Source organism: Cyclopterus lumpus, chromosome 3 (assembly GCF_009769545.1).
Source record: "Cyclopterus lumpus isolate fCycLum1 chromosome 3, fCycLum1.pri, whole genome shotgun sequence".
NCBI lineage: Eukaryota > Metazoa > Chordata > Actinopteri > Perciformes > Cyclopteridae > Cyclopterus > Cyclopterus lumpus.
Window position 1 is genome coordinate 27,155,337 of NC_046968.1, and position 24,738 is coordinate 27,180,074.

The 24,738-nt window shown below is 43.7% G+C and overlaps 3 protein-coding genes across 11 annotated transcripts in view; 2 read left to right on the forward strand and 1 right to left on the reverse strand.

Moving 5' to 3' along the window:
- The first annotated feature begins 3,740 nt into the window (after positions 1-3,740).
- On the forward strand, positions 3,741-6,151 carry fibinb (fin bud initiation factor b). The gene has a single exon (XM_034526813.1). It carries the CDS (start codon positions 4,136-4,138, stop codon positions 4,757-4,759), a length of 624 nt encoding a protein of 207 aa, XP_034382704.1. The 5' UTR covers positions 3,741-4,135; the 3' UTR covers positions 4,760-6,151.
- A 1,710-nt stretch (positions 6,152-7,861) lies between these two features.
- Positions 7,862-21,797, forward strand: bbox1 (butyrobetaine (gamma), 2-oxoglutarate dioxygenase (gamma-butyrobetaine hydroxylase) 1). Of its 4 annotated transcripts, none has more exons than XM_034558351.1 (8): positions 7,862-7,986; positions 8,925-9,370; positions 10,598-10,712; positions 18,309-18,507; positions 19,111-19,216; positions 19,347-19,543; positions 20,080-20,246; positions 20,601-21,797. In XM_034558351.1, exons 2-8 carry the CDS (start codon positions 8,966-8,968, stop codon positions 20,759-20,761), a joined length of 1,350 nt encoding a protein of 449 aa, XP_034414242.1. In that variant the 5' UTR covers positions 7,862-7,986; positions 8,925-8,965; the 3' UTR covers positions 20,762-21,797. The 4 variants fall into 4 exon arrangements, with proteins under 4 accessions (XP_034414242.1, XP_034414233.1, XP_034414224.1 ...); XM_034558342.1 differs by having other exon boundaries at positions 7,891-8,059; positions 8,896-9,370; XM_034558333.1 differs by having other exon boundaries at positions 7,891-8,059.
- A 98-nt stretch (positions 21,798-21,895) lies between these two features.
- The window catches only part of madd (MAP-kinase activating death domain), a 46,921-nt gene continuing 44,078 nt past the window's right edge, over positions 21,896-24,738 (reverse strand). For all 6 annotated transcript variants that reach the window (XM_034558280.1, XM_034558289.1, XM_034558270.1 and 3 more), the window contains one exon: positions 21,896-23,642. In XM_034558280.1, coding sequence (XP_034414171.1) covers positions 23,529-23,642 — 114 coding nt within the window. In that variant the 3' untranslated portion in view covers positions 21,896-23,528. The remainder of the gene's footprint in view (positions 23,643-24,738) is intronic.

The following is a 24,738-nucleotide window of genomic DNA, read 5'->3' on the forward strand; positions in this document are numbered from 1 at the left end:
AGCATAGACTTCTATACAACCAGAGGAGTCGCCCCCTGGTGGTCAGGAGAAAGAACACAGCTTTAACACATGAAGCATAGACTTCTATACAACCAGAGGAGTCGCCCCCTGGTGGTCAGTAGAGAGAAGTGGAGTCATTTCATATAGACTTCTTTCATTGGAGAACACTTTTACACTTTTGAGTGACAGGAGAGTCGACTCTGCAGATTCATAGTTTGAGGCTCTGCATAGACGAGAGCGTTGCATCTTCAGCATCGCTGGACCACCTCGAGTCCTCCTCGGCCCTCGATCTGTCCCGGGGAACACAAAAGGATTCGCTGACGAGGGCGGAAAACACACACCGACCGAGGATGAGAATGAATATACGGGACGTTCTCTTCGTGTCACATGTTCACAGTCGGAGTTGCTGAACAAACGGACTCCGCGTGATTTATGATGTCGCTGTCACTGGGTTCGCTGGGTCATCGTTTTCTCTTTTTGGGGTGGGGGGGGGGGGGGGGGGGGGGGGGGGGGGGGGGGGGGGGGGGGGTCGGGGGGGTTGGAGCAGAGTGCCAGAGGGTTTTAGGTAAGAGCGTTTGCAAAGTATTGTGTCTGGAAATATGTTATTCGAACTGTGACACAAAGGGCTAAAAAAGAGATAAATATATATTTTCATTGGGAGATTTTTTTATCACGTTAAATTGGTTGAAACTGAGCGTTGCAGAACTAATAATATTGCCATTCGTGAGTAAATTACTCAATACTATTATTGCATAAGTCAACATTCGAGGATTTCGAGGATCATTTATCGTCATTATGCAACACGGGGGATGCACAACAAAATTCAGTTGTAGCCCATTTGCAGCACAACAATGAAATGAAACATGAAATAATCAAATAAAACGAAACAGAAACAGAAGAACATTCCTGAAAAGCATTTTTTGTATTTTATTGCCGTTTTTTTTTGGGAGGGGGTACGAAACCGCAGCGACGAAAACAATTATCTGGGCAGATAATTCAGTCTTATTGTCTTTTGACTGAACATCAGACGGCCAGGAGCATGCTGGGTAGTGGAGAAGCCTCAGCTCCTCCCTCTCCTCTCTGGGGCAGAATGTGGGGCGTTCAGTCGGTCGGTTTTGGCCAGTGTCGTGATAATGATGATGAAATATGACACTGGCTCAATAAATAATAACAATCATCTCTTAGTTAATGTTGGATTGAGGTCTGGATGGTCTCATCCAGCATGTGTAGCTAGAACTAAACCTCAAATAATGACTTATTTTTTGAAAAATAATGACAAACTTTCCGGCTATATTGATTTAATACCTCCAAATAATGTGTAAGTATCTCATAATAATGACTTTGTAACTAAAATAAAGAACACTTTCTGGATATATTGTTTACTACCTCCAAATAATGTGTAAGTATCTCAAAATAAGGACTTATTATCTCGAAATAATGACTTGGTATCTAAAGAAATGACGTAGCGTCTTAAAATAAGGACTTTGAGTCTCAATAAAAATGACCTATTATCTCAAATAATGACTTGAACCCCCAGTTATACGTCGCCTTATATGTGAATACCCGAGTTCTCTGCCTCTCCGTTCTGCTTTTTTGACACACAGACCTCCCACAACGGAGACATTGATGAGCACTCTGTTCCAATATGCGTGGACAAGGTTTTCAAGAACAATAACAGAAGACGGCCTCTGTTGGTCCCAAAAGGAAAGTCACATAAACTCTTATTATTTGTTCCATATTTGAGTTTAATTCACTTTGAGTCAAGCTCAGATTTGGGAAGCGCAGCTTTGCCAAACCCCTCAGCTCGGTCAATTTAGCTTCATCACAAATGAAGTCGTTAAAAGCATACGCATTGCACACATATGAACGTGATCCAATATCCGAACCGAGGGAACGCTTCAGAGGACTCGGAGGCGAACGGGACGATCTCTGCGTGCTGTTTTTTTTTAAATGTTTTAGCTTTTAATGCAAAAAAAATAATATTTAAAAAAATTATAAGAATTTAAATCAATTGAGATGTCCTGTGTCTTTAAAATGATATAATGCCAAACATTTACTAAAGAGCGACACGCTCTGAAACCAACACGACTTCATTTAAACATATTTTATTCCGTCTGACACCACGTTGACATTCTTTCTGCAGAAGAAGAAGACTGTCACGGTGCGCCGCGCCGAGCCGCCACTCTGATCTCTGACAGCACATTCTCTCTGTGCAGTCGGCACTGACGGTTCCTGATAAAAGTGGAGTCGCGTTGGAGTGGAGAACGTGAAAAACGAGTGCTCGTGGAACCGCTCGGAAAAAGATGGAAAGCGACGCTCTTTTCGTTGATATTATTCTTGAGGTTTAGATGCAGAGATTAAATGAGCGGTGAGACTGATGCACATGGCAGACCCTGGTTTACGTAAGACTTATGTAACACAGTCTGTTTTATTATTATTACCAGAATCAAACCGATTTATTCCCCCCCCCCCCCCCCCCCCCCGGATTAGTCGTACCTTATTTGTCTTATTAGCTCTAACCCCTATTCATTTTATGTATTTATTTTTAACAAGTTAACCACTTAAAATTCGTTCTGGTCCGCTCAAGATTTTTTCATTCACGCAGGTCGCAGCTCACTCAGTGGAAAAATGAGAGGAGGAGGGGGAGGAGGAGGAGGAGGAGGAGGAGGAGGAAGGTGATGCTGTAACGTCTTTGCCGTTTCCACTGGAAACATTTTGCATGTGCACGTTGAGTGGAATTGTGTCTTTTTGTTTGTTGTTGTTTAAAGCAAATTAGATCACTCTTAGGTCTTTTTTCTTTGTGTTTTCCCAAGAAGGTGAAACTATAATCAGCGCAGCAACAACAAAGAAAAAAAGGTATAGAATCTGGACAAAGTATAGGTATAGGAAACAAAAAGGCCGTACCGTCACGTGGATTTTCTATTTCCTTTCAAGTAAACCGGACCTGTAATTGGAAGGCACGGCGGGGCGGCCCGGAGAACAGGTGGTCAACCGTGTGTTTAAAAAGGAGGCTCTGGGGAACGCGCTTTCATGTCCTCTGCATTCGGCTCATGGAGTCTGTGTGAGCTACAGGCCACGCAAACGCTTTTATATTGGAAAATATAAAACCGAGATCAACTGCAGATTAAGACGAATAAAATAAAAGCAATTAAAACCTTTAAATCCAAATTGTACTCTTTGATGCGTTTCGACTCGTTTGGAGGGGATAAAGTGGAGTCAATATTTCTTACAATAAATAACTGATGTTGCCTACTTTTTTTTTTTTTACAGGCAGCGGAGGAAGAATGTATTCAGATGTTTTATGTGAATAAATATGGCAATACCACATTCTGCGTACAAAATGTGTAACTACCATGGAGCAGTTTCGTCTGTAACGGTGCATCATATGTTTAAATGATGTTATTATGCTATGATAAAATTACAGTGGAGTTAAAGTTACAGGAAAGTTAAATATTATTTAGTTATATTTAACTATGGATGTAGTATCAGGAAATCAAAGCGCTGTAAATTACAGAGCTGGTTGCGTCCACGTGGCCACACTTTTTGTTTACTTCTCATAACTTTTCATAACACCGGGGTCTCTGCGAAGGCTTTTAAAGGCTTTCTTTTTTTTTTTAAAGGGACGGAAGAGGCTGTAATTTGAGAGAAGCAGAGAGGTATTATTAGCCCCACACAAAAAAAAAAAGACCCCGGAGCGCGACGCTCCAGACGTCCAGATGTTGCGTTCGCGGCACCGAGCGAAGTCGGGAGGTCTGAGCTCCGGCTGTTTTTTTCCACGAAACGTTCATACATTTATTTCACCGGTAGCGATGGACGCTGGCAGGCTCGGTTAACAGAAGAAGAAGAAGAAGAAGACGAAGAAGAAGGAGTGAGGCTGTAAAATATAAATATATATATATATACTTTTTTTTTAAATCGTTTTAATCAGTTTGGATATTGAAGCCTCAATTTCACTGCGCAGTTTGGACGTTTTCAACCTGATTGAAATGTCTCCGCTGCGGATTAAATAGTCCGTCAAGGCACTTTTTTTTCCGCTGAGATAACGTTTAAAAAAACAAAACATCAAATAGCTAATTTGTTATTCGTGAGTGTTTTTTTTTTTTTTTGTGCGTGTGTGGGGGACAAAGTGTGCACAATGGCTGCCCTTCACTGGCTCCTGTGTGCCGGGATGTTATCGCTGCCGACGTGCGGAGCCTTCTTCCGCGGACCGTTACAGCCGGAGATGTCCAACGGCACGTTTCATCACTACTTCGTGCCGGACGGAGACTACGAGGACAACGACGACCCGGAGAAGTGCCAGATGCTCTTCAAGATGACGGACGAGCGCAAGTGCGGTCTCGACGAGGACCAGGACTCCGTGATACGGGACGACTTCACCATCATCAAGAGGCAGATCGAAGACTCGGCCCGGGTCCTGGAAGGGATCGGGAAGAGCATCTCCTTCGACCTGGACGGGGAGGACAACTACGGGAGGTACCTGCGGAGGGAGACGGCTCAGATCGGCGAGGCGTTCACGAGCTCGGAGAAGTCGCTGCTGGAGCTGGAGGTGAAGTTCAAGCAGAGCCAGGAGAGCGAGCTGAAGGAGGAGCACCGGCTCAACGACGACTTTCTGAGCATGGTGGTGCACACGCGGGACGTCCTGAAGGACACGGTGGACATTTCCGTGGGACTGAAGGACAAGCACGAGCTCCTGTCGCTGATCATCCGCAGCCACGGCACGAGGCTGAGCAGGCTGAAGAACGAATACATGAAGTTCTGAGAGAAAGTAGTCCCCCCCCCCCTGCACTTTGCAGTAGCGACTTTTTCTTATTTCTTATTTGTATTTTTTTTTTTATGGATGAATGTGTGAGACAGGGATGACAACAAATACAACAACAAAAAAGTGTAGTTATATCAGGGATAAAAAAAACAAAACAGGGCCAGTTCACTTGCATTACAAAAAAAACATATTTAGCCTAAATATCTTACATTTGACTTTTAATAGGAAAGAAGAAAACAAAAAAAATACTTAAAATGTAATGCAAAAATGTTCAATGCGCATAACTCGTAGTGATGATGGTGTTGCAGGGACACTGCTTCACTTTTAAGGGTGTGGAGGAATGTATACGTCCAGGTCATGTGACATTTCTCCAAAGCTTCATTACCAAAAGGGGAAAGAAGAAGGCTTCTGCACCCAAAAAGCCCCCCCCCCCCCCATATTCACTGCATATACATATTGTGTTTTTGTAATCTGATGTATCAGAAGCCCTTTTATTATTTTTAGTTGATATTGTGCTCCATTGCATTAATGCCATGCATCTCTGTGAAGGGGTGATGTAAAAAAACAACAACAACTGGTAGGAAGTAAGAAAGAAAATGTGTTGTTGTAGTTTTTTTAATGACATTTTACTTTTTCCGAACAGACAAAAAATTACATTTTTATTTGATAATATGGTGATTTCTGGAGAAAACTCTTAAATGATAAAAAAAACAATTATTATTTTTTTGGGATGACACCTCAAACTATTTTTTTTTGTGCAATATCTCCAGAATATTAATCTGACCGCCCGCTCCGAGACACCGTGCCAAAGGTAAACGTACGCACCACGCAAACACACAATGGTGTACGCTCATTTTTTTTGGTAAGTGCACAGAGTTCACCTGGGGTGTGTGTGTAAATGTGTGTGTGTGTGTGTGTGTGAAACAACGGCTTTGAACAGTGAGTCAGCAGATCATTACAGTCACGTCGCACTTAAAGCCGGCCTGGACTTTGTGTAGTCGTATGAATGTTTCTGAGAAGATCAGAGAATGTTTACACATGTCGGACCACCTGCGTTGTATTTTTTTATTTTTATCTTTTGTAATATTCTTTCTGCTTTTATAAGGCCGGCAGCACCATTATTTTCTTGAGAGTGCTGCTCTGCACAGGCTGTATACTCTAAATGTACAGTGTGTTATAATAAGTAAGTAGAAATACTGTGAGTGCCAATATCTTTATTACAAACCAAAATAAAACCCCACCAATATTATGTTTTCATCGTTTATATAACATTTTAAAACCGAGCCGCATACATATCTATATATATATATATGTATATATATATTCTTTGTAACTAGGTGAGATTGTAAAAACATTGACGGATAAGACTGCAGGCAGCACTCGAGGACTTCCACGTCGAACACTTTTGTGTTTTTCATAAATAAACAGTTTGTGTTTGAAGTGTCGCTGCACGTTTGTTTTTGTTGTTTACAATATTACGAGATATTGCCCGATAAACATTCCTTATTTTGAATCCCTGTGACCGTGACCGTGACCACCGGGCGTGCACGCGCTCCGTGATTACAAAGTGCCCGTCCACGAGGCTTTGAGACCGGCTGCAGATTATACGGACGCCGCTTTGAAAGGCCCGAGGCAAGTTGTTGGTATTTACGAGGAGCGGAAATGTGAGGAGGCCTTTCAAAACATGATTTATTTGTTTTGTTTTGGTCACCCTTTGACCTTGCGTCCTTTTACCGATGTAAAAGGCGTCACGCGGTGGTTGTTTTCGACTTTTGAAAGGAAAAACTTTTCGCCCACATCGTGTGTTTCCACGAGAGGGGAATGCCAACTGTCTTGTTTGGATTAACACATTCTTATTATTGTTAACAGCATTTACGCAACACCGATTTTAATCTCTGTGGTATCAATTTGCGGCGCAGCGTCCTCCTAACACCTAAAACAACAACGGTTAACCTTTGTTATATTATATATGAATTGGTGATCGAGGTTATCATTCACAGGTTGACGGAACACTGTGATGGATCCATGATGGAGGTCATGGACGCTGGATTTATTCTGCTACAAAAAAATAAATAAAAGAGAAAATACGTGAGTCCTAAAATACTCAAAGATGTTTGCATTAATTTATGTTGTAATATCTCTCTACGTGTACATGAAAGTGGAGCGCATGCTTGATCAGGGTTAGTGTTGTTGTTGTTGTTGTTGTTGTTAGTCAATGTGTTGCAGAAAGTGACTGAGTTGGAAGACCCTTTGAGACTCCCGTTGTAACTCGGGTTAATAATTGCAAAACGAAGCTGTTAAAACCTCCACTGGGATGTTGACCGTCACTTGGAAAACACACCTCCATTGGTTGGACCTACTCTACTTTTACAGGCACCTGTGGAGGAAAACTGAAAGAGGTACGTCCGAAAAAGAAACAAAACACCCCAAAACTTTCACTTGCGTTAATGTGGAGATGGGGTTTCTTTTATTTTTATTTAGCAATGTGAGAAGACAACAAAACAATTTCCCCAGAGGCCAAGGTGGTGTCCTTGAATTCCTTGTTTTGTTCAACAATCAGTCCAAAACCCCAAATATGTTCAGCTCACCGTCGTTTACCACGAACTAAAGAGGAAAATCCTCACATTCCTCCTCATGCCAGCGAATGCGATGCCAGAAAATAACAATAACAAAGAATGAATCTAGAATATTAAAAAAATATATACTTTAAACGTAAACTTTAATATGTTCACTCGGCTGTGGACAAGACTGCAAAGTCCCCTGGGGACGCTGATATATAATTTAGATTTTAAATAAATTCAGGATTAATGTCAGTTTTTTTTTGTCCATGACTAAAATATGTCAACAAACCATTGGATGGATTTTTTTGGGGTGGGTGAAATATCTATTATTAAGGGTTTATTGTTAACTACGTTGTTCCTTCTGTTTCAGCCATTTTTTAACACGTTAAAAAGTCAAACGACGGTGACGTCATCTCCCTTCGACGAGCTTAAAACTACACCGCGACGCCATCTTTAGTAGTTCTTTGTCGACGCGTCCGCGTTGAGTGACGCGTCGAGTGAGCAACGGTCGCGCCCTCGCGGTGGTTACGTCATCCCCGGAGGATCAACCTTTCACCTACTTCCGCCCTCTCACACACACACGCGCGCGGGCGCGCGCGCGCTCACTTCCATGTTGTTGACGGAGGCGACGCTCGTGGGGAAGAAGAACTTTCCAGTTACTAACGGGTAACTTTAAGCACTTTTATTTTAATGTCACTTTAATTCAAGCAAACCCGGTGAAACCCGGATGTGAAGGAAGGTAAGCTTTGAAACTAAAAGTGTGATATAAGCTCTATATATTTATATATATCTCTATATAAAGATATAAAGATATATCATTCTGTAGAGGCTGCTACACTTGATTAATTCAATAATTAGCATATTTACTGATTGATTGTTTTACATTGTAATGTACCTTTTTTAAACATTGCTGCTGTTCCTTGTCTCAACATAATGAGTTGAATATGTTTTTTTTCTGACTGTTGGTCAGACAAAACAAGACATTTGATGACATTTTAGTTTAGTTTAGTTTTATTTAGTTTATTAACTGGATCCCCATTAGCTGAAGCCTTAGCGGCCGCTAATCTTCCTGGGGTCCACAGAAAGGACAACATTTAATAAATACAAACGTGCAAAACATGACGTGAAATAAACAGTTAAAATAGTACAAACAGAATAATAAATAAATAAATAAAGTGCAGTCGAGGACTAGGATGTATATTGTGCAGTACATCGGTAATTTATACAAAGAAAGATCAGATGACAACAAAAGTGATGGAAAGTAGTTAATGTCAAGCGGTTGATGCCCCGAGGTGCGCCTTTTTAATTCTTTTTTTAAAGACAAATTATTACCTGTATTAGATATTTGATGATCATTAATCACTGCACTCTTTGAATGGAGGACCAAAACGTTGCTTCTCAAATGGGGCGTCGGAATTTAAATATCAAGTTGCTGCATTATTTTACCTTTTTCCCCCCATTTGCGCAATTTAATTTGATGCCATACAGAAAATGTATTTGCTGACATGAGTAAATTAAGCTTTAATAGCTCTCTCCTAATTATATTTATTACACACCCTTTAAAAAAAAAAAAAGTATTTGCTTCCCTTTCTCATTAACTACAGAGTCGGTGGCCCTTTCTAATCCGGACACGTCGTTGGCTGAAATGTGGATGTGTACATTTTCGCGTCGCGCCCTGCCCGCCCTGCAGAGGAGCACCTCTGCGATGGTCTGCCGGCCTCTGAGGGCTTGGCGTGGACCAGGACGGGCTGCGAGTCCGCCACCCTCTCGCCTGACTTGGATGCCGCTTCGCGGGCAGCACACCCTGGGGTCCGCCCCCCTCCCTCTGGCTCGACACTCGGTGAGGAACGTCCGCGCTCTGCACGAGGAGCGGATGATGGAGGTGGAGTGGGAGGACGGAGGCCACAGTCTGTACCCGTTCACCTGGCTGAGAGACAACTGCCCGTGTCCGCTGTGCACCCTGGACTCCGCTCAGGCCCGGAAGCTGCTGATGTTGGATCTCGACGTCCACGTAGGAGTCAACGCCGTGGAGGTCACCAATGACAACAAGGTAGGGGCCATTTATCAGTCATTTTTAACTATGATAATAATATACATTTTAGTTGCGTTAACGTACGAAATATATGTGAAATGTTGCCGTGAACAATAAATCAAACTATGTAAATATAGCTTTAATTTTTGAAAAGAAACTATCTTCTTTCGGAGCGACGTGTGATTTGTGTGGCATCCCATCTGGACACGCTCATAAAGTACAGCCTCAAAATGGAAGATGGTAAAATGTTTGCCTACTCTGCAGTAAAGGGGCCCATTCAGGGTTAGCTGTGATGGGGTGGGGGGGGCGGGGCTTGCATATTTCATAATTGTGTAATTTCAGACATTTAATAGCATCTGTAGGGAATTCTTCTCTGATGTTTTGCAGACCAAACACTTAATAGAGATCGATTTAATCACAACTAAAAGCAAACATTCCACCATTACTCTAATAAAAAATCCACCAGCACGATTTAGGTGGCTGCATGAGCCAAAACAAACAAAAAGATGGTGCACATACAGATCCAATATTTTAGATTATTTTAGATTATTTCTTTTAATGCATTTGTTGTTTCACATGATTTTTTTTTTTTTTCCCTGCCACCGATCATTGATGATCCATGTCGGCAGATCCATTAGTTTGATTAGTCAGCTGGTCTTCCAGACTATTCATAAATCATTTAAATCGCTCTGAAGACAGTGTAAACAAGAACAAACTTCTAAATGTTATCCTTTTTAAATGACTATAACCAAGTTATAGTGTTTTTATACTTCATAAAACACCCAATTAAAATTATTAGGAAATAAAAGATTGTATCTTTATGGATTAAAACAAATCTTGTCATTGGTAGTTTTAATGATGTTTTATAAGCTGCTTAGTGTAAACGGCTCATAATTAATCTCTATCTATTTATGTCTCGTTGTGAAAACATCTCATTCAAACAACTGGATTTATTCAACTTTCTCACCAACACTACATTTTACGAGATGGCACGTAAACGCGTCATAACGTTATAAATTACCTCTTTAGCCAAATACTAGTTTTCACTGAACAAACCGTGTAATTAATCTGTTTTTGCTGTTTAGTCAGACATCCTGAATATGTCCTTCAAACACATATATGACACCCTTCTGTCAGCTTCTCTCTAAAATAATACAAACACTTTGTGCGGTTGGTGACAGCGAGGGGGCGGGGCTTAGCGAAGGGTCAATCGGGATCAGTGAGCGTTCATGTCTCTCTCGACAGGTGTCCGTCTCGTGGCCCGACCGGCACGCCAGCGTGTTTGACGCGGAGTGGCTGAAGAAACGCTGCTTCTCTGCTGCGGCCAGGCGAGCGTTGAAAGAAGAGCTTTTCCTCAACGGTGAGTTTTAATGTCGTCCAATTTTAAGGAATAAGTCTGCATTTCACAAATTTCGTGTAACGGAACTGATTTGAGGAGGCTGCTGCGGACTGAAAATCACAATGTGCTCATCTCCTCCCAAATGTATTTATAATGTGTATGTAATTGGTGCTATGCTAATACATTAAAAATGAATACACATAATGCATTCAGACTGCTGACAAAAGGGCCCGCGCTGATTGGACTGCACTGGTCTGAAACTAATGAATGCTTTCTAATTGATTACCCCGTTGATCAAAGAGATGGGCTTTTATTTTTATCTTTTTTATACAAGGCCATAAATCACAACGCAGCTGTCTTAGAAGAATTAACGGGATGAACGCGCACCGTCATGATTTACTGCGCTTCTCACAGTGAAGTATCTGAAGAACAGGAATGTTTCCTCCTGGCAAGCAGCGAGTGATACCTGATTTAAACTTTCCATACTGCCTCATATTTCACTCTGGAGACACGCCTTTGTCAAAAGTGAAGCCAATGGCCACCAGGGGGCGACTCCTCTGGTTGTATAGAAGTCTACGCTTCATGTGTTAAAGCTGCATTCTCTCTCCTGGCCACCAGGGGGCGACTCCTCTGGTTGTATAGAAGTCTACGCTTCGTGTGTTAAAGCTGCATTCTCTCTCCTGGCCACCAGGGGGCGACTCCTCTGGTTGTATAGAAGTCTACGCTTCGTGTGTTAAAGCTGCATTCTCTCTCCTGGCCACCAGGGGGCGACTCCTCTGGTTGTATAGAAGTCTATGCTTCGTGTGTTAAAGCTGCATTCTCTCTCCTGACCACCAGGGGGCGACTCCTCTGGTTGTATAGAAGTCTACGCTTCTTGTGTTAAAGCTGCATTCTCTCTCCTGACCACCAGGGGGCGACTCCTTTGGTTGTATAGAAGTCTACGCTTCATGTGTTAAAGCTGCATTCTCTCTCCTGACCACCAGGGGGGCGACTCCTCTGGTTGTATAGAAGTCTACGCTTCATGTGTTAAAGCTGCATTCTCTCTCCTGACCACCAGGGGGCGACTCCTCTGGTTGTATAGAAGTCTACGCTTCATGTGTTAAAGCTGCATTCTCTCTCCTGACCACCAGGGGGGCGACTCCTCTGGTTGTATAGAAGTCTATGCTTCGTGTGTTAAAGCTGCATTCTCTCTCCTGACCACCAGGGGGCGACTCCTCTGGTTGTATAGAAGTCTACGCTTCTTGTGTTAAAGCTGCATTCTCTCTCCTGACCACCAGGGGGCGACTCCTTTGGTTGTATAGAAGTCTACGCTTCATGTGTTAAAGCTGCATTCTCTCTCCTGACCACCAGGGGGGCGACTCCTCTGGTTGTATAGAAGTCTACGCTTCATGTGTTAAAGCTGCATTCTCTCTCCTGACCACCAGGGGGTGACTCCTCTGGTTGTATAGAAGTCTACGCTTCATGTGTTAAAGCTGCATTCTCTCTCCTGACCACCAGGGGGGCGACTCCTCTGGTTGTATAGAAGTCTACGCTTCATGTGTTAAAGCTGCATTCTCTCTCCTGACCACCAGGGGGGCGACTCCTCTGGTTGTATAGAAGTCTACGCTTCATGTGTTAAAGCTGCATTCTCTCTCCTGACCACCAGGGGGGGCGACTCCTCTGGTTGTATAGAAGTCTACGCTTCATGTGTTAAAGCTGCATTCTCTCTCCTGACCACCAGGGGGCGACTCCACTGGTGGTCCTTGAGTCAAATATGCTTTAGGGCGGGGCTACCTTGTGATTGACGGGTCTCTACCACGTAGTCGTCCGGTCTGGGAGTTGTCGATGTTTTTGTCTTACATATTTAACCCTTTCACAGTGTTGTTTTTAGTCCATGAAAGTTAATTGTGATGCACAGTGTCCTGACAGATTTCACCGCAGAAACATGTTGAAGTAATCAGTGTCATCAATTTAGATTCCCAGAACAGCAATATGGGAACAAACACATTATCTGTAATGCGTTGCAAAAATACAAGCAGATCATATTTTCATATTTTCATATTTTCTTTCCACTGGAACCACATTAAGAAGTTCATTGTGAAATTTGACCTTTTGCACTTTCATTTTTCATAATTATTTGAAAGGCAGAGTTTCCACTTCAGCTGTATCACAGATATCCAATTATACCGCTTCCTGTTTGGACGTGTGATCCTCTGCTGTTTAATCCCTATTTTTTATTTTTTTTGTAAAAGTATTTTAATGAATTTCAACCTAAAAAGATTGAAACTCTTATTTCAACACATTTTCTTTCTCTTTGCCACAACCGTTGTTTTTTCTTCTTCTAAAGACTGGAAAGAGAACTCATCTTACAGAACATGTACACACACACAGACACACACACACACACACACACACACACACACACACACACACACACACACACACACACACACGGTCCTGAAGGAACCACAGGGCTGAGAGGCTCCTGCTCTGGTCCAGACTGTGTGTGTGTGTGTGTGTGTGTGTGTGTGTGTGTGTGTGTGTTGCATAACTACTCCATTCATGTTGAAGTGTAAACAGATCCCCCCCCCCCCCCCATAAGAATTTACAGACAGATACTCATTATATAGAGGAGATTCTTTTTTTCACACACACGCACACACACACTCTCTGTCTGGGTTTAATTATATCCTCCTGACTACCGAGGAGGGAGGGAAGGGGTCTACTTTTTTCAAAGATGGAGGATGAACACCGCTCGCTTCGGAGGAAGCTGGCTCCGCTTTCTCGCTCCTTAACTTCTCCGTGACGTTCACTCGCTGGAGCGCAGGCCACGGTTTGAACTTCTCTCTCTCTCTCTCTCTCTCTCTCTCTCTCTCTCTCTCTCTCTCTCTCTCTCTCTTTCTTTCTTCTCTCAATGCGGCGCAGCTACATTTTAATGGCCCGAGCGCTGCCTGTTAAAGCGCTCTCGCCGCAGTGAAAAGTGAAGTGCACGAGGGACACTGAGAGGTCAATATGAAAATTGGAGCTCTGGGCATATTATATACCTCCCGCGCTCTTTATGTCCGACTAATGTTTTCTCTTCGTGCAACTCGAAGACCGCGGCATGTAGTTCAGCGGCAGCTATTAATCTGAGCGGTGGGACATGGAAATAGTCGGACGAGGACACTTATATCTCACGATATTGAAGACTTTCAAATCTGTTTTCAACACGCTCCCAAATATAGAACGTGTTTTCCATCGTTTTTTAGGAGGGCAGATTTTAACGACTTTACCTGCACCGTAACTCAACTGTCCAGTCAGTTTTTCTCCATTTAACTTAAACGCGGTTCGGTAACATCTCTAGTTTATCGCCCTCGCACATGTGTCTGCATGTGGAAACGGCGTAACTCAGCGGCGCTTCTGGACATCTGTATAAATGGGAGTCTCATTTAGACGCCCCCCCCCCCCCCCCCCCCCCCCTCTGCCATATGGAAAACTGATTCGAGAGTGAGGGTCAAGAACGGGTCTGCATGTTCTTACCAAACACAAGCTCACCGTTGTCAGTGTCTCCTTCCTCGGGAGCGAACAAATCCCTGAGAGCCTGGAATTTAACCTCGAACTTCCTGGAGGAGCTCTCACAGACGTCTCCTCGAGTCTCTTAATATCCCAAATGTACAGTTGGCATTGTTTGGACACACGATTGGTTGAGATCAACCTTTTACCTCCCTTGACTGGAACCCCCGTTGGCTCCATTGGTTCACAGCACAGCTGACGGTCAACCCGGATTACGCTTATTTTTTGTGTTCCCCCCCCCCCCCACAGTTTTCCTAATGAACACATTCTTGAAGCATCCCCTGCTTTATGGTCTGTTTGACTCTAAATGACCATAATTTACTAAATGAACATCACGCTGTATTGAAGAAGACTTGAAACTAGAGATTGAGACCAAAAACTAATGTTTACAATGTTTACTGAGGGAATAAATCAAGAGAAGTAGAGTCATTTATATAGACTTCTATACAACCAGAGGAGTCACCCCCTGGTGGTCAGGAGAGAGAAGGCAGCTTTAACACATGAAGCGTAGACTTCTATACAACCAGAGGAGTCGCCCCCTGGTGGTCAGGAGAGAGAATGCAGCTTTAACACATGAAGCGTAGACTTCTATACAACCAGAGGAGTCGCCCCCTGGTGGTCAGGAGAGAGAATGCAGCTTTAACACATGGAGCGTAGACTTCTATACAACCAGAGGAGTCGCCCCCTGGTGGTCAGGAGAGAGAATGCAGCTTTAACACGTGGAGCGTAGACTTCTATACAACCAGAGGAGTCGCCCCCTGGTGGTCAGGAGAGAGAATGCAGCTTTAACACATGAAGCGTAGACTTCTATACAACCAGAGGAGTCGCCCCCTGGTGGTCAGGAGAGAGAATGCAGCTTTAACACATGAAGCATAGACTTCTATACAACCAGAGGAGTCGCCCCCTGGTGGTCAGGAGAGAGAATGCAGCTTTTAAGAACGAAGAAGTTGCCGCGGCCGTGAAATATTGCTTAGAAAATGACGCATGTATCAATAATTTTCCAACAGCCTGTCGTATTTCTTTAAAAATATTAGTTTTGGCCTCTCCGGGTTTTCGGCGCTGCGTCGTGTCCCTGACGACCTGATCGACAGCTCAGCTGTGAGTCTGCCAGTGATTTAGGCAAACTCCTGCCAGATGCTTTTCATATTTGAACCATGTCATCTTCTCGGGGGGGTAATTTTGCGCTTGTCATGTTTATTTAGTCCGGGAGGGAATCACGACTAATTTCATGCGACTGGGATGTGAAACAGGTGAAATGGATTTGCTAGACTTTGTAGAAACATGCCCGAACACTCGCAGCGAGTTTCTCGCACACTTTCTCTCGCCGGCTCACGTCGTGAAAGGAAGTGTCGTCTGTCATTGACGCTTTGAGTCGCTCGTAATGCCCCCCCCCTTCAACCCCCCCAAAAGGACCGTCTGTCAGGGAAACAGGAAATGGTGCATTGTGGGATCTTTAAATGATGTCGGAAACCTTTAAGATCTCAGATCCCTCGTTAATGTCTTTTTTTACATATTAAGTTCTGCGTTCGGCTTCACAATAATCTCTCCCATAATTTCACTGCTTCCATAAAGGTGCCAGTCATCCACAAAGCCCTCACCTGTGCAGGTAGATGGCGTCTCCTCTCCTTTTTTTTTGGCCATCTGGTCTGAATTTAACCCTCTTGTCACTTGTTGGGGAAAAAAAAAAAAAAAAAAAAAAAAAAGCTCCCTGGAAACGAAGGAGGTCCGTCCGGTTCACACATCATTTACAACTTCGGCTTAACCGGTTCATCCACACACACGCACACACACACACACACACACACACACACACACACACACACACACGAGAGGAATCCAAACTGTAATGTTCATGATGTCTGAAAGCAGCTTTTAGATTCAGATCTGTCAAACACACCGTCGGCCAGCTAAAGCTTCCACATGTCAGATGTCTCTCTACACAGAAATTAGGACTCCTTTCAACACATTTCCCTAGTTTCTTTTTTTTTCACCCGCAAAGCGCACGTTTCTTCCTTCAGTGTAGAACTGTAATTCCTTCACGGATCGACTATATTTGGGTTAAATCCTCTCTTTGTCGTCTCTTTTGAGATTATTTTTTTTACATCCGACTGCACGGAAAGCTCGCTGATGATGATGATGATGATGATGATTGGATTCACTGTCAGTCATCATGGTGAAGTCAGACCTCCCCGCTTGGTGTGTGTGTGTGTGTGTGTGTGTGTGTGTGTGTGTGTGTGTGTGTGTGTGTGTGTGTGTGTGTGTGTGTGTGTGTGTGTGTGTGTGTGTGTGTGTGTGTGTGTGTGTGTGTGTGTGTGTGTGTGTGTGTGTGTGTGTGTGTGTGTGTGTGTGTGTGTGTGTGTGTGTGTGTGTGTGTGTGTGTGTGTGAGAGATCCAGGTATGTTCCACAGATAAAGGTGTGTTTATTGAAACGGCTGGGGGGAGTTCTCTTGCAGCTGCATTGCATGTACACACACACACACACACTAACTCGTACGCTAGTTGTTGACTGGAATATAAATCGGCGTTTCTTTTTCAAATGTCTGGAAATAAATATCTGTTTAAAAGAACATTTTTTAATTATTTTTGAAACTTCTCACAATTTAAAACCTCTTTAAAGGCCATCAAACACAAAAACAATATACATTTAACATTTAGTCTCAAATGAAATGCCATATGCAGATTTGAGCTGTTAATGGGGAATATGTCTTTTTTAATGGATATAAATAACGTTACCAAATGTCTTTAAAGTCATTTTAGTTGCTCTCAATGAGGTGAAACGGTGAAAATGAGTTTAAGGAGAAATTCAGTCAGAAGAGGCTTTACTTAGTGGTGGGAGAAGTGGGCGGAGCTTTTACTTAAATAAAAAGTAAAAAGACTGCGTGATGAGAATCCTATTTCAGGTAAAATTCCTGCGTTGAAACAGTTGTGTACTTTAATACACGTTAGTGTTAAAGTATCAAAAGTAAAAGTGTGCATTATACATTTGGATTACTGGGAAACGTTGCAGTTTAAATATGGGACTGTCCAATGCGTCGTTTTTAATAAGATTATTGTTTTAATGGATGTAACTGTAGTGGCGTAAACGGTACAATAGAAGTATAAAGTACCCCAAAATCTGTATAGTGAAGTACTTGATTGTAGTGAAGCAAGCAGGTAGCGGACTGAGGGTTTGGTCCACGAGAAGGTAGCAGACTGAGGGTTTGGTCCACGAGAAGGTAGCGGACTGAGGGTTTGGTCCACGAGAAGGTAGCGGACTGAGGGTTTGGTCCACGAGCAGGTAGCGGACTGAGGGTTTGGTCCACGAGAAGGTAGCGGACTGAGGGTTTGGTCCACGAGAAGGTAGCGGACTGAGGGTTTGGTCCACGAGCTCCTCACCTGAACCCGTCTTCCTCCTCCTGCGATGCACTTAGCAGCTGTTTCTGTGGAAGTCATCGGAGACGGAAAAAAAGAGGAGTCGAGCCAGCTGGGCGGAGAGCAGTGGGAGGGTTTCTCTTTTTCTTTTTTTTCACAGACGGGCTGAACCTGTATTTATATTTTTATTTTTCCCAGCGAGCTATTCATCTTGAAGTGAGCAGACTTTAATTTGAACCGTTGCCAATGGAGACTGGGGAGCAACAATTAAGTTCTACATAAATTTGTTTGCTTCTTTTTTTTTTTTTGCGGCTCGCTCCATTAGCTTCAAATATCTTTCTTTCTTTCTTTTTTTTTTCTTTTTTTCAAGCTGGAAAAAATGTTTTGCACACATTCATGATATGTTTTATGGGGTTGTGTGTGTGTGTGTGTGTGATTTATTTTGCCCTCAGCCCCTCAGCAGACAGCTCCTACCGCACATTATTCAACTTTCTTTCCATCATCTTGGGAGGGAGGGAGGGAGGGATGGGGGGATGGGGGGATGGGGGGAGGGGGGGGGAGCAATGTGTGCTCTAAAAGTAGTGACGTGTGGAAAAGGTTTTGGGCTCCACTGTCGCTCACTCCTGCTGCACACCTTTGTGATTCAAGATGTGTGTGTGGCTTTTAATTAATTTGTGTGCGTTTGTTTATGATGATGCAATACTCCCCCCCCCCCCCCCCCCCCTCTCCTTCCAGAGCGCTACCACTGGGACTCCGAGCTGCGCGTCCCCGCGGCCGACTACCGGGACGTCCTGCGCGACGACAAGGCGGCGCTGGACTGGCTCTCGGCCCTGCGTCGCGTGGGCGTCGTCCACCTGAAGGGGGCGCCGGCGGAGCGGGGCGCCGTGGCGAGGCTCGCCGAGAGGATCGGCTACCTCCGGCTCACGTTCTACGGGTGAGAAGCCGGAAAGCCCGAGCGGGTCGTAGTTTCCACGGCTCACGTTTCAGCTGGCGATGAGCCCGGAGAGGGTTATTAGTTATAAAAAAAAAAACTTCTTATTTACATCCCTCAGTTCTCAGATTCTCACGTTTTAAGGGAAAAAAGTCCCCACTGGTGAGTTATCTGTAAGCTTAAAATGAATTTGGTTTCCATGGTGAAGGTTAGAGCGTCTGTCATCACACCAGAGCTCATCACTTTGACGGAGAGCAGCGAAAACAACCGCAGAGCATTCCATTCTTCTTCTTCTTCTTCTTCTTCTTTTTCTTTTCTTTTAAGCCAGAGGAATTACCTGGTGCACTCAGTCAGAACTTGAGGTTTGGAGCGTGAAGCCGCCAGCCGCATGAGCTCATGCGGCTGGAAGCCAAGAAACCAGACCGGTTCTCCGAGTCGAGCAACCAAACAGAACACGGGGAGAGAACCTCACCTCGTTAGCGCTCGACTGCGTCCCCAAGAAGTTTTCTACGTCATCTCGTCTTTATTTTTTTGTCCTCCTAAAGCCAAAATAAAGTAATGAACCAGAAGTGTGTGTGTGTGACTGAATGTTGTCTTTGTCTTCAGGCACACGTGGCAGGTCCAGGACAAGTTCATGGCCAACAACGTGGCCTACACTTCAGGAAAGCTCAGCCTCCACACGGACTACCCGGCACTGCACTTCGCACCTGGAGTGAGTCAAACTAAACCTATGAGGTCACTCACGCCTTCATGTGGTGCCGCCTGGCTTTTATGTCCTCAGAGGTGTAGAAACAAGCCTGTGTGTGCGTGCGTGCGTGTGTGTGTGTGTGTGTGTTGTGCAGGTGCAGTTGCTGCATTGCATCAGCGACGCCGAGGAAGGCGGAGAGAGCGAGATGGTGGACGGCTTCCACGCGGCCGAGCTGCTGCAGAGAGAAGACCCGGAGGCCTTCGGGACGCTCACCTCGGCCCTGGTGGACTTCACCGACACGGGGACGGACTACTGCGACTTCATGCTGCAGTCCAAGAAGAGCGTCATCGAGTAAGACGCATCTATATATATATTATATATATATATATTATATACCTCACGCGGACACATTTACGCTCTCCGTGCAAGGATCTAAAAGATGTTTAAAGAAAGAAAGAAATGGATGCAGAGGAGTTTTTGTGTGTGTGATTTGGAATGGGACGCTGCCATCTGCTGGTCAGAAGTAGTAATAATAATAATAATATATTTAGTTCTCACAACCATTTGTAGTGGAACTTAAGCATTAAAAATATAAACGACGAGATCGGTTTGATATTTAATTAATGTGTCCAGTAAATAAAAAGACGCCTTCAAATCCTTTCTGGGTGAAAGAAATGGAACAAAAAACTATTTTCATAATTGATTGTCTCCATTGATTGTCGTCTTGTTTAATTGATGACTCCTTGAGACGTTGGGTCTCAAGTTAAAAACCATGAGATGTTTTTAAATATGTTCTTCAATTTGATGCACCAGATTAATCGATATTTAATCAATAATTAGTTTCATCTATTTTGACCTTCTTCTTCTTCTTCTTCCTCGCTGAGCAGAGTGGACGCCGATGGCCGCGTCGTGAGGATAAACTTCAACAACGCCACCAGGGACTCGGTGCTGGACCTCCCGGTGCACCAGGTCCAGCCCTTCTACCGGGCCCTGAGGGCCTTCGTGGACATCTTGAGCCGGCCAGAGAACATGGTCACCTACGGGCTGACGCCGGGTCAGTGTGCGCCTCCCTAAACTGTCCCCCCTCCGATGCAACGTGACCAGACAGAGGAAACAGGGAGTGTATCGTCTGATCAAATGACCTTGAGTGACCTCGAGTGGGGCGTCGCCCTCTCTAAATCACAGTGTAGCGGTTCTTCTTTTAACCTTCTTTGTAAACAAAGTGTAGGAAATGATTTGAGTGCTTCATCAGATACAAACGTTGGCACGTCGAGTAACTGATTTACTTCTGAGGCCAAGAAGCATTTTTTTCCCTCATGAACTATTAAATTTAATCAAATTAAATGAAATCCACCTCTTATTTCCTGGTGACTGATGTGTTGTTGTTGTTGTTGTTGTTGCATCGCAGGCAACATGCTGACCTTCGATAACTGGCGTCTGCTGCACAGCCGGCGGTCCTACCGGAGCCGGCCCGACCGGCCGCGGCACCTGGAGGGCGCCTACCTGGACTGGGACGAGGTCATGTCCCGCCTCCGGATCCTCCGCCGCTCCGTCCACGGGAACGTCTGAAGTTGAACGGCTTTAAACCGAACGTTTAAAAGACTCAAACGGACCGACGCTCTTGAAGGCAACACGTTGGATGCATTGATTGAAGAGCGAGGATGCTTTAAATTTTAATTTTTTTTAAATAGTGCAAAGAGAAACTAAGGTTTCATAAATTGTTTTGATGCAGCCAATTATTGTGATATTGTGCGATTTTATAAATATATTTATTTTTAAAAGAAAATCATTCCCAGTTCTCTGAAGAACACCTGGCGGCCTTGAAATAACTACACACAATAAATCACCGTCTGACCTTTTTGGGCTTTTCGTTCACTGGGTCTGTTACGGCATCTAGGAGGTAGGGAGGTAGGGAGCGAGGGAGCGCTTTAGGATGGAGGAGTGTTCTCGCTTCCTCTCTCCTGTTCAATCTTGTGCCTAAACAAATTTAAAGGTCGCCTTCAGAAACGTGTAGTTTATATTAAAGTAAAGATAATAAAGACGTGTACTTTGTAATCGACCTTCGTGGGTTTCTGGGAACATTTGTTTTATTTTTGTAGGTATTAATCTTAATGTTTTTAAGACGAAAACTTTAAAACACATTTGTTTCTTTTGATGAAAAAAAAAGATCCAAGATGCAGAACCTCCTGCTTCCATCCTGACGGGTTCTCTGAGGATCCAAGATGCAGAACCTCCTGCTTCCATCCTGACGGGTTCTCTGAGGATCCAAGATGCAGAACCTCCTGCTTCCATCCTGACGGGTTCTCTGAGGATCCAAGATAGAGAACCTCCTGCTTCCATCCTGACGGGTTCTCTGAGGATCCAAGATACAGAACCGTCTGCACTAAGTGATCAAATGTGAAACTGATCCCTGATGAAACCGTTATGATGTAATTAAAGTTATGCTGAATGTCTTGAAACATGTTGTTTAGTAAATACTTGCGCAGGTGTTCGATGACGACTCACCTTGTTTCACCTTCATGAAGAGACCATGAGCTTTATTTACGATAACTTTATTATGTTGCCAAAGCTGTACATATTCTATAAATGTCCTGTTTGTACAATGGAACACTTACGCCGGGGCTCCTCTATTCACTCGTTACCGTAGCAACGACAGATGAATACTTCCAGATTAAAGAAAACGCATTCAGAAGGAGTTGTAGAGAGTTTGGTCTCCTACGTATATTATTTATTCATAATATATTCATCAGTGGAACGGAACCTTCTGATTATTTTCCTTTTTGCACAGTTAAATCACTAAAAATACAAGCAGGTCAGAATCAAAAAGAAACATCTTCCAGTGATATGACTGTACCCATATATTGCTGATCTGGAGAAACTGTACACACGCACACACACAAACGCACACACACACACAGTGAAGGTTAACGGACCAGATTCAGCCGTTGTTTACGATCACGGAACATAAACAACAATAAGACGATGAAAACTGCTGCTGAGGAGTCTAAACTCCTCCAGTCTGCGATGTTTAAAAACACTTATTTTTATTTGAATGCTTATGGAGTTACGCCGCATTGTTTTAGGGGAAGTTAAGTATTTATTTAAGTAACATCTCTACTTTGTGTGTTTATACATTTTGTTGCATTGTGTTCATGATGATTTCATATTTATTATTCCACACAAAATGATCATTTACACTGAAATTAAAAAAGGATGGATTAATATAATGACCAACAGCGCCCCCTGGCTGTGGGTTTGGTCTCGATGGGCGGAGTCGTCAGTTGGTACACGACATCATTTTAAAGACGCATTTAAAGAATTTAAAGTTGTTTCTTTTGCGCCACAGACAGCAGCAGTTTTCTTTTCCATGCGACTCGTCGATGGAACATTTAAAAAAAAAAAAAAAAAAACTTTAAAAACAGTCAAACTCGTCATATTCACTTGGACCAATAAGTACGTTTAGCAAAAGAAACAAACAACAACAACAACTCTCGTACATTCTTCACCCCGTGGGAGCCAGGAAGGAAACATGGCCAACTACTCGTTAAGTATTGCACATCTAGCAAATCAACAGGTCGGGACTTTTTTTTTCTTTTCCTTTCTTTCAGAGAAATGTACAGTCAATATATGTATATATTAAATAAATACTATATATAGAAATATATATATATATAATATTTATTTGTCATCCCATTAGTAACATGCAATTGATAACAGCAGACCACAGACGAGAAGTTTCACAGGAGAACTAGAACAGTAATTTCAACCCGGCGGGCCGACCTACACATCGGAGAACACGCAGAACGTTGGGGTTCAAACACTTTGAGGAAGCGGCGCTCCAGGACGGTATTGGGAGGGGGGGGGGGGTTACTTTACAGTAACCACATAATCACAGAATAACTCCTATGGAGACGGGAGGGGGCGGGGCTACTCTGTAGTGAATGTCGAGGCTGTGCACGGGACCAGCATGCACTCTGTACCTCGGGCCGACCCCTCACGGCCCCACCCCCTCCCAACGGTAAGGTTGGGGTCATGGCGGCGGGGACAATAGAAGGAGTCACAGGCAAACATTTAGCGAGCTGGTTGGACGGCGGTGGAAGTATTTACACAACATCACGGACTAAACACGGCGACACGTACGGGGGTCTAGAAAGGAGTCTGGGGTCCGGGGTCCGGGGCCCGTATGTACACGAGAGGGAGGTGTGCTTTAAATAAGAGTCGGGGATTGTCAGAACGTCTCTGGGTTTCAGAGCCGAGATGCCGTTTCAAGTAAGAGAGGCAACGAGGACGGGTGGAGGTGGTGGGGGAGGAGCTTGGGGGGTGAGGGGGAGGTAGACTAGCTAGGAAGGGGTCTCGGTGACAGAATCTTGGGTTTTCCATCCGTCTCCTTCCCCTTCACTGCCGCCACGTAGGAGAAAAGGCAGAGGACGGAGTAACAGATCTGATGTGCCTGAGGAAGGAAAGAAATGATGAGGAGGAGGAGGACCCAGGAGAGAAGTTAACCCTAACCCCCAACCCCCTAACCCAAGTAGCATTATTGCCCAAAGCTAACATAATTAGCATTGTTGGCCAAACCTAACATAAGTAGCATTATTGCCCAAACCTAACCTCAGTAGCATTATTGCCCAAACCTAACATAAGTAGCATTATTGCCCAAACCTAACCTCAGTAGCATTATTGCCCAAAGCTAACATAAGTAGCATTATTGGCCAAACCTAACATAAGTAGCATTATTGCCCAAAGCTAACATAAGTAGCATTATTGCCCAAACCTAACATAAGTAGCATTGTTGCCCAAAGCTAACATAAGTAGCATTATTGCCCAAACCTAACATAAGTAGCATTATTGCCCAAACCTAACATAAGTAGCATTATTGCCCAAACCTAACCTCAGTAGCATTGTTGCCCAAACCTAACATAAGTAGCAGTAGTGCCCAAACCTAACATAAGTAGCATTGTTGCCCAAACCTAACATAAGTAGCATTGTTGCCCAAAGCTAACATAAGTAGCATTATTGGCCAAACCTAACATAAGTAGCATTGTTGCCCAAACCTAACATAAGTAGCAGTGTTGCCCAAACCTAACATAAGTAGCATTGTTGCCCAAACCTAACATAAGTAGCATTGTTGCCCAAACCTAACATAAGTAGCATTGTTGCCCAAACCTAACATAAGTAGCATTATTGCCCAAACCTAACATAAGTAGCATTGTTACCCAAACCTAACATAAGTAGCATTATTGCCCAAACCTAACATAAGTAGCATTGTTGCCCAAACCTAACATAAGTAGCATTATTGCCCAAACCTAACATAAGTAGCATTGTTGCCCAAACCTAACATAAGTAGCATTGTTGCCCAAACCTAACATAAGTAGCATTGTTGCCCAAACCTAACATAAGTAGTTTTTTGGCCTAACAAAGTAGTGGTGTTGAGTAAACCAGAGCGCGGTCTCTTGGGTAAGAGTCCTTAATCCACTAGAACCTACTCCCTAAACATACTTCTACCTAATGCTAAATCAAGTAGCACATTCAACATAACTAAATAAATA

Excerpts from the sequence above, each read along its gene's own strand:
- fibinb (XM_034526813.1), top strand. The coding sequence starts at position 4,136 with ATGGCTGCCCTTCACTGGCTCCTGTGTGCCGGGATGTTATCGCTGCCG.
- bbox1 (XM_034558325.1), top strand. The coding sequence starts at position 7,931 with ATGTTGTTGACGGAGGCGACGCTCGTGGGGAAGAAGAACTTTCCAGTT. Across the intron at positions 9,371-10,597 it reads AGGTCACCAATGACAACAAG|GTGTCCGTCTCGTGGCCCGA; the intron begins GTAGGGGCCATT and ends CTCTCTCGACAG. Across the intron at positions 19,217-19,346 it reads CACTGCACTTCGCACCTGGA|GTGCAGTTGCTGCATTGCAT; the intron begins GTGAGTCAAACT and ends TGTGTTGTGCAG.